The sequence below is a fragment of the Nyctereutes procyonoides genome, unplaced genomic scaffold (assembly GCF_905146905.1).
Source record: "Nyctereutes procyonoides isolate TBG_1078 unplaced genomic scaffold, NYPRO_anot_genome, whole genome shotgun sequence".
Lineage (NCBI taxonomy): Eukaryota > Metazoa > Chordata > Mammalia > Carnivora > Canidae > Nyctereutes > Nyctereutes procyonoides.
In genome coordinates this window covers 2,458-15,945 of record NW_026575102.1, presented here as the reverse complement: position 1 = coordinate 15,945, position 13,488 = coordinate 2,458, and the positions used below count along the sequence as shown (strand labels likewise).

Below are 13,488 nucleotides of genomic sequence, written 5' to 3'. Positions count from 1 at the left end.
TCGAACCTCCTGTAGTTATGCCATCTGCCACCTACTGTGTGAGGTCTACACTTTGGGAAACACAACAGTAGGGGATAAGAATGCAAAAAGGACCTTAAGTAAGGGTTGACATAGTGAGATGGATGTTTTAGAAAAATTGTTCAGGTGGCAACGCAGATAAAAGTAAAAGTAGAGGTAAGAGCCCAAGTTAGGAGCAGCTGAGGAGGTCCAGGTGTAAGTACTAGGCACTGGGGTGGGTGTGAGGATTGGAAAGACAGGAGGGAGAATCTGAGCAACATAGTGTCTGATGGATGTGTTAAGACAGGAAGAGATGTCTGTGTGACTCGGATTTCTAAGTTGGAGGATTGGGAGGAGAAAGGTAACAAAGACTGGAGAAACAAATTGTGGGATGGGAGGAGTTGAAACCAATCTGAGATATGTTGCATTTGAAGGGTCCTAGCGAGATGCCTGGGTGGCTCAGTGGTTGAGCATCTGCTTTTGGCTCAGGGTGTGATCCTAGAGTCCTGGGATTGAGTCCCACATTGGGCTCCCTGCATGGAGCCTGCTTCTCTCTCTCCCTGTGTCTCTCATGAATAAATAAATAAAACCTTTAAAAAAATTTAAAAAATCTTAAAAAAAAATATGCCTCGGTGGCTCAGTGGTTTAGCACCTGCCTTCGGCCTAGGGCATGGTCCTGGAGTCCAGGGATGGAGTCCCACATCAGGCTTTCTGTTTCAGGCCTGCTTCTCCCTCTGCCTGTGTCTCTGCCTCTCTCTGTGTGTGTCTTTCATGAATAAATAAATAAAATCTTAAAAATAAAACATTATAAAACCCCCAAACTTAAAGAAAGAAAGAAAGAAAAAAGAAAGAAAGAAAGAAAGAAAGAAAGAAAGAAAGAAAGAAAGAAAGAAAATAAAGAAGGGTTCCAGGACCTCAGAGAGAGTTTCCCTTCATTCATTCCGCAAATACTGAGCATGCACAGTTGTCAGAGGTCATAGCCATCAATCAGACAAGATTCCTACTCTGATGGAGCTTATCTTTCCTGGGAAAGACAGTGGGGAAGACAGATAAGGACAAGCAAGTTATGCAAGGGGTGTGGGGCTTTGGGCCACAGGGTGGCCTTGGGGCCTGTCGGGGACATGGTGAGTTTGCCTAGGGAGAGGAATAGAGTGGCAGGGGAGAGGGTGGAATGCCACCCATTTAGATTCAGGGAGGAAAGAACACTCACAAAAACAGCGGCCCAGGAGTGATTAGAGTAGGAAAAGATTGGAAGCAGATCATAAAGAGAGGGTTTCAAAGATCTATCAACTGATACGTTCACTCACTTATTCAATCAGACTTGACTTGGCTCCTGAGTGCCAGGCTCACAGGACTCAGAGATGAACGAGAAGTCTCTGGGGGACACAGGTGTGTTAAGGATGAATTATTAGGCAAGGCTGCTCGCGGAAGATTCTGTCACGGCAGTACGCATGACATGGGTTGTGGGCGCCCAGAGGCTGGGAATTCACACTTTTGGAACCTACTGGCTATTAGACACCGGGAAGACTTCCTGGAGGAGTGGGCACAGAGGTGGAGAACCGACACAGGGCCGTGCAGGGGCAGGGACTGTCTTGAGCAAGGGCGCAGAGGTGGGGAGCTGTGGGGTATCCGGGCATCCAGGCATTCGCCAGCACGTGAGGGATGGAGTAGCCAGAGGACAAGGAGCCTGGGACCGGGCTCAGATCATGAAAAGTGGGTAGAACTCAGAAGGCAGTGGGCCAGTGCAGGTTTTGAAGACTGCCTGCACCTCGGCACTGTTCGGCCATCGGGGCCAGAGTCCCTGGGAGTGCTGTTTCTCTTCCCGGGCCCCGGGCCAGCAGGTGCCACACACAGTAAGTGCCCATTCTGTGTTTCACGAAGCGGGCTCTGTGCAGCCCAGCGCTGGGTCAGCTTGGTGTTGGGGGGCCAGCGAATGGCGGGAGGCAGCTGGCAGGGCGGTATGCAAGAGAGGGACAGAGTGTGGGGACAGGGGGATTAGCACATGTTCCGGGGTTCTGGGAGAGTTCTCTGGGAGGACAGAGCAATTGTCCTGGGTGGGGAAAGGTGGTTAGGACGCGGGTGCCCAAGGCTCAGCCCACTGCCCTGAGCTCAGAGCCACGCTGTGATGGGCAGCCTTGGGCAGGCTGAGGGCCAGAGACTCTCCCTCGACAGCTCCTTCACTGCACCTCATCGGCCTCTTCCCGCAGTCTTGGAGCTCAGGGCAGCCCGGAAGCTTGGGGCTGGGGTCCGGAGGGGAGCAAGACTCCAGAGTTCTGTGGTTAGCACGCGCAGCAGGCGGCCCAAAGTGCCCGGCAACCCTCCCTGGCGGTCCCTGCGGGGAATCACCCTTTGGACAAAAGACCTCTGGCGCCCCCTATTGTCAGCTGCGCTCCATCAACCCCAATGCCTCCCCCATAGGCCCGGACACATCTAGGGCTAGTTCCAGAGGCGGGGAGCCCCGCAGGGATGGGAGTCTGACTTGCGATATTTACCTGGACTCCAGCAGCTTCCTAATTGGTCTTCCTCCCTCCTTCTTCCACCGGCAGCTGGGAGACCTCTTTAAATATACTACTTAGCAATAATAAGCCATGAAGTATTGATACCCAGGAGGACTTGAATGGATCTCAAAGGCATTACACCAAACCCGAAAAGTCAATCTCGAAAGATTGCATAATTTATGATTCCATCTATATAGCGTTCTCGAAATGACATAATTATAGAGATTGAGAGCTGACAGGGCTGTCAGGCATTAGGGAAGGGGAGGGAGGGGTGTGGTTCAGAAGGGGCAGTTGTGAGGGATATCGTTTTTTTATTATTTTTATTTTTTAAATTTATTTATGAGAGAGAGAGAGAGAGAGAGAGAGAGAGAGAGGGCGAGGAGACATAGGCAGAGGGAGAAGAAGAAGAAGAGAGAAGCAGAGGGCTCCTTGTTGGCACCGGGAGCTCGATGTGGGATTCGATCCCGGGTCTCCAGGATCGTGCCCTGGGCCAAAGGCAGGCGCCAAACTGCTGCGCCACCCAGGGATCCCGTGAGGGATATCTTTTAAGGTGATGGAGCAATTCGAGATCTTGTGGTGGTGGTTATATGAATCTTCACATGTGATAAGATGTCTGGAGTTATACACAGACATACAACAAAAGGAGTGCACATAAGAAATGGTGAAATCCTATGGTGCTAATCCCATGATTAATCGTTCGGTGCTAATCACTTTCCTGGTTTCCATAGGCTACAGTTACGTGAGTTGCCACCACTGGGGGAAGCTAGGCGATGGGCACAAGGGACCTGTCTGTGCTATTTGTGTAACTTCTTGTGAGTCAGTAATTCTTTCAAAATAAAAAGTTTATGAGAAGAAGAAAAAGAGTTCCTGGCCTTATCATCCACCTGGCTCATTTACTCAGGGGCAGCCAGTGACCCGTGGAGGATAAAGTCCATGAAAGGAAATCTGTCAACTCTTTGAATGAACCAAGCCTTCCTCTGAGGCTGGCGACAGAAGAATGTCCCGTCTTAGAAGATACCGAGCCTGGACCTTAGAGCCAGGATTCTAATTCTACCCGGTAGGGCTGCACTTGTTGTCCCAGTGGGTCCCCTCCTGTACTGGCCGGAGGGGGGGCGCCGTCTCCTCCTCCTCCTCCACCTCTGTCTTCTTCTTCTTCTTCTTCTTCTTCTTCTTCTTCTTCTTCTTCTTCTTCTTCTTCTTCTTCTTCTTCTTCTTTCTTCTTCTTTCTTCTTCTTCTTCTTCTTCTTCTTCTTCTTCTTTTCTTCTTCTTCTTCTTCTTCTTCTTCTTCTTCTTCTTCTTCTTCTTCTTCTTCTTCTTCTTCTTCCTCTTCCTCCAGCTCCTCCTCCTTCTGATGCTGTGGCCCCAAAATGGACAAAGGACCCTTCCCTTGGCTCTGCTGAGACTCAGGCTGAAGTCATGAAGAAACATTGCTCTGGACCTCTGGGAAACAAAAAGGGCCCAGTGCCATGTGCTGTCCTGCCTACCAGGTCTTCTGGCTGCACCTGGAGGCATTCAGAACACTTCTGCTTCTGGCTTCTGCTAGCCTCACCACGAAGGCTGGCTTACCCCAGGACCCAGGACCATCCTCAGGCCTGAGGAATGAAGACTAGCAGTGCTTCACAAGTGTTTCCTGTACCGGCTTCTGGGCTATGCTTATTGCACACATCTCATTTTATAATAATAAGAAGTCTCTGAGGTAAGCCATGAATGCCTTAACTTTACAGATAAGTCCACTGAGATGAACAACTTGCCCAAGATCACTTGATAGAAAATGGTAGAGCTAGGGTTTGAACTCTGACTGTCTGCCTTTTCACATAGTGCCTCATCAAACAATTATTTATTGAACACTTGTCTGGTACTGGGCACTTTGTTAAGTGCTAGGCCTACAAAGGTGAGCATAGAAGAATGATACTGAGGTTTATAGTATCACAGAGGGCAGACAGCAATACATAGTCAGGGTCTGTGGTTGTAAAATGATAAGCTAAGATAAGAGAAGCATGTGGGTCTCAATGTATAACACAGGAAGCTGACCTAACTGGGTATTCAGAAGAGATGTCTGAGGAAAGGTTACCTGAGCAAAACGCAATAAGATGACTAAAGCAAAGGAAAGAAGAGAACTGCAGAGCGGGTACAGCACATGCAAAGGTCCTGGGGCAGGAGGGATCATGAAACACTTCAGAAACTAATGGGAGGTTAGTATAGTTGCAGTGCAGAAACCTGGAAAGCAAGTAAGACACAGGCCAAGCGAGTGTTTACTGAGTGTTTATTCTGGGAGACTCATTCTCAGAACCTCAAAAGTAGTCCCTCCTGTAACCTTTACAATTGTGCTATGAGGTTGTTACTGCTGCCGGCATCCCCGTTTTCCAGATGAGAAGACAGGGACACAGAGGAATGAGTCAATTATTCAGAAGCATCTACCAGGGGTGTTGTGGACTTAGATTTGAATCCAGATAGTTTGGCTCCAGAGCTAACCACTAAGCTGTACTGCTCCATGAAGGGGAAGCTGAGAAGAACACAGGGGACAAACCAGGCAGAGGCCTGGAGGCCATGTTAAAACTCGTGGTCTTTTCCTAAGATGAGCCAAATGCTTTTTTTTTTTAAATTTTTTTTAAATTATTTATTCATGATAGTCATAGAGAGAGGAGAGAGAGGCAGAGACACAGGCAGAGGGAGAAGCGGGCTCCATGCCAGGAGCCCGACGTGGGACTCGATCCCGGGACTCCGGGATTGCGCCCTGGGCCAAAGGCAGGCGCCAAACCGCTGAGCCACCCAGGGATCCCCGAGCCAAATGCTTTTTAAGCAAGGTGATAATATAATCAGGTTTGTATTTTTATTTATCCTTTCATTTTTAAATTATTTATTTATTTATTAAGATTTGTATTTTTTTAAAGATTTTATTTATTTATTCATGAGACACACACACACACACACACGCAGGCAGGCAGGGACACAGGCAGAGGGAGAAGCAGGCTCCATGCAGGGAGCCCAACGTGGGACTGTGGGACTGGATCCTGGGTCTCCAGAATCATGCCCTGGGCTGAAGGCGGTGCCAAACCACTGAGCCACCGCTGAGCCACCGGGCTGCCCAAGGTTTGTATTTTTGAATGAGTGTGGGTGGGGTGAGGGGGAAAGAGGATGTGGGGAGGGGAGGGGCTGGGAGGTACTGCAGGGGTCCAGGCAGGAGATGTGAGCCTCTGAGATGAGTGGGCCCTAGTTGGAGAGACGTGGGTGGAAGTGAGAGGTAGAATGGACAGGATGTAGGCATAGATCCGATGTGGAGGGTGGAGAGAGGGGGACAGAGAGGGAGAGGGCCATACTCCCAGGTTTCTGACTTACCCAGCTTGGAGGATAATGCATCCATGTCCTGGGACAGGAAGGGCTAGGTTTGGGGAAGATCATGAATCCAGCCTGAGGACCATCCCAGGCAGGTGTCAGGTTGTCAGGCAGACACAGTGGCCTGAAGCTTCTAGGAGCAGCTAGGCCTGGTGCTACCCATGAGTGAGTCACCGATGCCCTGGGTGTGGACAGTATCACCCAGGGAGGGAGTACAGAGGGCGAGGAGTGGCTTGGCCCAAGGACACTGACCTTTCCAGATGGGAGGAAGAGAATGAGAAGCTGTGGCTGGAGTGGGAGGACCACCAGGAGAATGTGGTGGTGCGCAAGCCAAGAGGAAGAGGATGTTTCCAAGGAAGGGGTGGTCAGATGGGGTGCTCCTGAGGGGACAACTAATATGTCCAGCAGTTATCGATGTGGGGTCCATGGGTGAGTTTTGAGGGAAATTCAGGAGTCTGATGGTGTGTGTGGGTCAAGGAATAAGGAGAGGACAGAGCTTGCTGGATGCTGTAGTGGGTGCCCTGGGCACTTATTTTCCCTAACAGGTCCCATCTGAGGGGCTCTCTAGGACATGCCTTGGGCTGAAGAGAGTCTTTTTGCCCAAATTCAAGGGCTCTCCCCTAGCCCTCCAAGGAGGTCTCTGGATGATAAAGGCAGTTTAAAGGTCTGCCCCCCTAGCCACAGTGTGGGACAACGCTGAGGCTAGCCCAGCTCTAGAGCTACCCGTGGGGTCAGTGGAGGCCTGAGATGGGCCTGCATTTGGGTCAGTTCCCCTCAGCTGGATCCTGCGGCCTTCCCCCCCTCCCCCCGCCCCCTGCCCCGCGCCACACCAGGTGTGGTCCTGAGAGCACTCCCTCCATGAACTTCCCACATGCTTCTCTCTACTTCCTGGGGAGTCCTGCCTGAGACAGCAGTTCAGTGAGGAGGAGAGAAAGGTGGCCATGGTGGCAGATACTTTCCAGAAATGGGAAAAGATTAGCAGAGATGTCTGCTCTGAGGTACCAGGGGCAGGGAGGCAAGGGAGGATGTGGTGGGAGAGCTGCGGTCTTGGCTGGTGGGATGCTGAGGGTTTCCATCATTTCTGTGAGGTAGAGGTGAGGTCATCTGGAGGATAAGAGGGAGTGGGAGAGGGAGAGGGAGAGGGAGAGGCAGGCAGGGCCGGAGGTTTGAGGAGAATGAATCCCTGAAACAGTCGTTGCGGAAAACGGGAGAGAACAGAAACACGCGTGGCTGATGAGAATGTAAAATGGTGTGGCCGCCATAGAAGACTCTAGTTCGGCAGTTCATCATGAATTTAAACACAGAGTGACCGTCTGACCCAGCAATTCCACTAGCAGGCATGTACCCCAGGGGATTAAAACATATGTGGATGGGCTGAATGTTTGTGGTCTCCCAGATTCATATGTTGAAGCCCTAACTCCAATGTGGTGACCCTAGGAGGTAGGGCCCACAAGGATGGGATTCCTGTCCTTATAGAAGAGACAGTCAGGCGTCAGACTCTTGGTTTCGGCTCAGGGTCCTAGGATGGTGGCCTGAGATGGGCTCCCTGCTCAGTGGGGAGTCTGCTGGAGAGTCTCCCTCTGCTCCTCCCCCTCGCTCAATGCACGCTCTTTCTAAAATAAATAAGTCTAAAAAAAAAAAAAAGAAGAAGAAGAGGAAGAGATGAGCTCTCTCTTTCAGCCAGAAGGCAGCCCGTCTGCAGGCCAGGAAGACAGCCTGCACCAGAGCCCCACCACGCTGGTGGCCTGATCTGAGACTTCCAGCCCCAGGACTGTGAGAAATGATTTCTGTTGTTTAGGGTGCCCAGTCTATGGCATTTTGTGTTGGAAGCTGGGACAGTGTGTCCACATAAAACCTCGTACATAAATAGTCACAGCAACATTATGCATAATAGTCAAAAAATAGGAATAAGCCAAATGTTCATCAATGAATGAATGAAGAGAGAAATGTGTGTCTCCATACGATGGGGTTTACTTGGCTGTAAAGAGAAGGGTGAAGATGTGCTGGCCTACAGCCTTGTGAGGAAGAGCTGGAGGTAGAAGCACATTTACAGTGCAGGGAGGCCAGTGTGCTGAGAGCTGGGGGGGTGGCGGTGAGCTGAGAGCAGCGAGGAGGAGGAGGAGGAAGAGGAGGAGGAGGAGGAGGATGGGGGAAGAGGGGGAGGTGAAGTCAGCAGGTGAAAGAGAGGAAGGCAGGGTGAGTGGCAGCCCTGGGCACTGAGGTGGGGACAGCGTGGCTGGGAGCTGTAGGCAGGGGCACAGCTGGTGTGCAAAGAGGTGGGAGACGGGCTGGAATGGCCTTGGAAGCTACAGTCAGATGACTGCTGGGTGGAGGATGAAAAGGGAAAGAGAGGAGCCCATTCAGAGGCCACCGTGTCACCCAAGTGAGAGACTGAGGGGGATGGGAGGCAGATCAGGGAATAGTTAGGAAAGGATGGTGGCTGCCTGGCTATGGGGGAGGGGGAAGGAGACTCTGGTAAACCTCTGTGCCTGGGAACAGGGAGATAGGCTGGTTTCGGGGTATGGTTGCGGGCAGGTTGCACTCAGGGTGTCTGGCAGCCATCCAGGCAGAGATGTCCTGTAAGCTGGAGGCCATTTGCACCTGGAACTCAGGAGAGTGGTCCTGGCTGGTAAGAGATTTGGGTGACCCATGCGCAGTCCTGATGCCTGGGTCCCCAGGATGGAATGGGTGAGGGCCCTTAGGGAGGGTGGAGGGGAAAGGGCAACAGGCTGAGGCTGCCACCCAGAGGGCATCACTATTTACAGGGTGGGCGAAGACCCATGATGCTGCAGGCAAAGGAAGAGCGTGTCACGGCAGGACAAGAGTCAGTTCACGTGTCCACTTGCGTGAGGTTTGGGAATGTCCGTCAGACTTCATGACCAGGCGGGCACTGGTGACCTTTGCTATGGCGGCTTCAGGGGCAGATGCCAGGCTGCAGGAGGGTCTGGAGCATCTGCTGAGAGGGGGCAGGCTTGGGGACAGGGCCCTCTGCGACAGCCCTTATCAACTGTGGCATTTATTTTTAGGTCTATTCCCCAACCAGCTGGTGCTTCACGAGGGCAGATGCTATTTTTACATCTTTGTGTCTCTACACAAAAGCCAATTTGTTCCGAACATAGTCAGTGAGCACCAATGGCGCTCCCTGAGCACTGCGCTCGGTCTTGATCTTTGGTTGAGCCCACACTTCCGGTGGCCCTGACTGCAAATGAAGCTCTGGGCATGCTCTGCCACCCATCTGCCCTGTGACTTCCGGTGAGTTATGACATCACCTCTTGCAGTGTTTACTCATTGGCAGCGGCTGATTTCTGAAACTGGTGACAAATCATGATGATTCTAGGACTTCTTTGGCTGCTGCTGCATTGTTTGCTGACCAAGGCATTGGCAGGATCAGAAGCCTGGGGTGCGGTGAGGATCAGACGGGGGAGCTGACACTTCCCAAGACCTCCCTGCCCAAGGGTCCTCCTGCCAGCTGTCCTGCCACAGGTCCCCATTCACCGTGGCCCACAAGGCCCCGCACACCCTGTCCCTGCCAGCCTCTCTGGCCTCACCTCACACCCACGCTCACTGCTTGTGTGGGTTCTTTTCAGATTTTGTTCTCTCCTCGAGCCTTCCTGCTGCAGAGCCTTTGAACATGCTGTTCCCTCTGACTAGATACCCTTCTCTTAGTTCCTCACCTTGAGGACTCCTCTTCATTCTTTAGTGCTGGGCTCAAATGGGGCTTCCGCAGAAGCATCTCAGGTTCCTGAGGAACAGTGACCTCCGAGGGGCGTACCTTCAGAACACCCTGTGCTTTTTCATAGCTTTTGGAGGGTTGAGGACTCCTTGCTCTGCTGTGAGTCCCCGCTTTAGAAGGCTCTACTCTTGACCTTCTCTGTCTGCCTCTCCCCACAGGCCCCTTGGAGCCTGGACCCTTCCCTTTGGACCATACCCCTAACATGCAAGACCCCAGAATTCCCTGCTCCAATGGCCCCAGGCCCCTTCCCTTAAGGATGGATCATGTGGGGTGGCCACGGGGCAGCAAGTGGCAGGGGGTGTGGCAGTTTGTGCTAGTGGACTGGACTGTCCACATATGTGCAAGTGGACTTCCCTTGGGCCAGGATGGCTCTGAGGGTGGCCAGCCACAGGGGGCAGGCTGACAGCAGAGCCAGCTCTTATGCCAACCTACCCGCGTATAGGATTCAGAAGAATCAAAGAAGTTTAGTCTTCTAGGTCATTATGAAAGTATATTTGTCAGAGTAGGAGAATAGAGCATATTTTATTTAACAGTTATAACTTGATTTGTAACTTTACAGTATTGCAGTGTATGGTGTGAGGCTTCCATCTGTACTCTTGTCCCGGCCCTGCTGGCATTTGCGGTGGGCTTGGGCCTGCCACCAACCGCAGGCTCTACCAGTGAGGCTGCACTCGCAGTACCCCTACCCCAGAGCACTGAGCCTGGCACAGAAGAGCAGATAATAAATATTGGCTGTGAGAAACAAATGAGACGATCCAAGTGAAATGCTTGGCAGGGTGCAAATGTCAATAAATATTAGCTATTATTGTTTGTTGAACAGACCAACAGTTTGTGGGGCAGGTGGCCCAAAACCCAGAAGCTGAAGGGGTTTGTGCCTGAGGAGAGAAAGGGCATGGCTGCCCCTTCCTTCTTCCAGCCCTGCAGGCCTCTCCCAGCTCCCGAGGGTAAGGTGGGCACCGGGCAGGTAGCCTGACAGCAGAGATGCTGAGAGCTGGGGCTCCTGCTACTTGCCCACCGGCAGAGCAGAAGAGCTGGGCAGTTTTCCTGTCTGCCTCCAGCATCTCCCCAGGCCCTGACAGAACCCATTTGCCTTAGTTTCTTTTGCTCTGCCCGTGAGCACATGACGGGTGTGGAGGGGTGCGGGGGGGGGGAGGTAGCTGAAAGAGCTGACGTGGCCCTCCCGAGGCTGTGCTGTGCTGTGAGAGGAGTCTGTGAGGCAGTCAGGTGGCCCACAGGACCCCGAACAAGTCACTTTGCCACTGCCACACCCTCTTCACTTGTCAAATGTGACTGCGTGTGGAAATGGTGCATGTCTCGTAGCCAGTGTGAGGGACACAGTTAATATGAACAGCCGGTGCACAAAACACAAGTGGGTCAGGGAGGGCAGAGGCCTGCCCAGAACAGGAAAGCAGGTGAAAACCGTCCACCATCAGCCACTGAGAGTGTCAAGCAGGAGTCTGGCCCCGAGACAAGGCAGGGCAGCAGGGGAGCTGTAGGCCGCTGTCCCAGGGCTGACACGGGGGACTGGGGAGGGGCGGAGGAGGGGAGGCAGGCCTGAAAAAGCCAAGAAGCCCCTCACCCAAGGCTTCCTCCTCCAATAGAAGGATCCCGAAAAACAAACTCTCACCCCAACACATTCTCACACGCACACAGTAGGTGTCGCTGTAATAAAGAACAGAACCCAAGTAAGCTCCGAAATAGGACAGGCCGAGGGTGGGAGTGGGAGTGGGGGTCACCATACTGCAAAAATCACATTTTGCAAACGCCCCCCAGGGGTCACCATACTGCACCAAGGGGCGCAGATTACTCTTCCGCCTGCGGACCTGTGGGAGGTCGAGGGCCTCACCGGTGAATCTGGCCAAGCGGCCTCAAACCGTCCAGCTTCTAAGGCAGGACCACTGTCGCTGCCCTCAGTCCCAGGTCTGCAGCGCCAGCCCCGAGGGTGGGGGTAGGGGCCCGCGGTCAGTGCGGCGGGAAAATGTCTGAGCACCGCTGCAGGATGAGTTCCACCACCTGGTTCTGGAACACCATGGTCATGGGCATGCTGGTCTCCTCGGTCTCGGGCCGCAGCAGCGTGGGCCCGAACACTATGGCCACGCTCTGCACGGACATGCGGTTCTGATTGCCGTGGTCGACTACCCTGCAGAGGGGAGACGAGTGAGGGTGGGGGTCAGGGCCCAGAGCTGGAGGGGGTTTTGGCGGGTGTGTGTGGGGGGCGCCGCCAGTACCCGCCTCCCCATTCCCGCGGCTGGCTCTCCGGCTCACCTGCACAGGTGCTGGAAGAGCAGCCGCAGAGTGTCGTGGTTGGGGGCGGGCAGCGAGCGCACCAGGTCCCGCACACAGCGGCTGCGCTGGGCCTGGTCCTGCAGCTCTGGGGAAGGGAGGGTCGGCTCGGCGAGGGCAACTGAGAGGCTGCAACCCGGTGGGGGGAGAGGGGTCCGCCCAGGGGGTGGCCGCTGCAGGCCGGCCCTGTCCCAACCCCATCCCTCCCCCCCCCAGGCGCTCACTGATGGCAGCGATGAACTGGCGAAAATGCGAGAAGGGGAAGAGGGGCTCCGGCAGCTCTCGAAAGAAGAGCTTCAGGGCTCCGGTGATCACGTGCACGTCCTCCCAGCGCCCGTCGTCCAGGTCCAGGCGCTCATCTGCGGCAAGGGGGGGAGAGGGGGTGGGAAGAGGTGGTCAGCGCCCCCTTGGAGCCTTCAGGCCCTGGGCTTAGCGGCGGGAGCCGGGCCTCACCGTGGTCCACCTTATAGCGCAGCTTCTGGATGGTGGCCAGGTTTCCACTGATGCGGTACAGGCCGTCGATGTCCAGCCCTGGGGCAGAGGGAAGCGCTGACCTCGGGCTCGGTGGGGGTGGGTCCAAAGCTCCCGCGGAGATTCCCACTCAGGGGCTCCAGTTCTCCCGCGCCCCCACCGCCGCCCCCGCGCCCACCCGGGGAGGTGTCCAGGCGCCGCGCGTACCGCGAGCCTCCACCGTGCAGATGCACTGCTGCACGAAGCGCGGCACGGAGCTCCTCTCGCGCTCACACAGCGCGGCCAGCGGGCAGCCGAACACCTGGTCTGGGGAAGAGGCTGGTCAGCGCCGCCCCGCCCCGGCCCCCGGCGCCGCGCTCCGGCTCCCTCCGATACCTTTGATGTAGCCCTTCTCCCGCAGCGACTGCAGCGTGGGCCGCTTCAGCAGGAACTTGCGGAGCCTGTGCCGGACCTTGCTCAGGTCGCCCTCCGCGGCGGCTGCGCCTGGGCCAGGGCAATGCGGAGCCGAGTCACTCGCCGGCGCCGCGACTGGCCTTGCAGCCCCGGCCGGGTCAACCCCCGGGTCCCCCGCCCCGTCGCCCCCAAGAGATGCCCTCCTACCCTGCCCCCGCCCCCTTTGCCCCCAGGAGATGCCCCCCGCTCCGCGCGCACACCTGCACCCAGCCGCGCCTCGTCCTCCCGCCAGCTTCCCAGGCGCTCGCTGGACCCGAAGTCCGCGCCGCTGCTCTGGCTCTCCTCCTCTGGGGGCAGGTCTGCGGACTGGAATCACGCGGACTCAGAGAGGCAGGGCCCCTGGCCGGCCAGGGTCCTTCTAGGATGGGGCAAGGGGCCCCACGTGTCCTCCCGGCCCGCCTGGCGACTCCCAGGCAGAGTTCAGGATTCCCTTCTCCAGTTAACTCCCCTGACCTCCACCAACGGACCTCAGGATGTTCACCGCCCCCAGCGGCACGGAGCCCTTCAGGTGAACACCGTCACCCTGTTCTCTCCCACTCTTTGTTATCCCCGTCCTCCTGGCCCATGTTTTCCTAGCTCCTCTGTACACACTCCCTAGGTCAGCATTCCTCAATATGTGGCTCCTAGCTCTGAACTTACAGTTCCAGCTGAGGCCTCAGCACTGCCAACAACAGCATCAGCATCACCACCAGAGATCTGGATTCCTACCTCTAGTAATA

General features: G+C 54.8%; 1 protein-coding gene across 1 annotated transcript; it reads right to left on the bottom strand.

Annotated features, from left to right (window-relative positions):
* Positions 1-10,065: 10,065 nt before the first annotated feature.
* Positions 10,066-13,081, bottom strand: LOC129514771 (rho GTPase-activating protein 27-like; the record flags this gene model as incomplete). The annotated part of the gene is made up of 7 exons (XM_055333479.1): positions 10,066-11,702; positions 11,828-11,933; positions 12,070-12,204; positions 12,299-12,376; positions 12,524-12,622; positions 12,692-12,799; positions 12,970-13,081. Coding segments are annotated over 7 exons (816 nt in total), but the record flags the coding sequence as incomplete, so codon positions are not given.
* Positions 13,082-13,488: the final 407 nt, after the last annotated feature.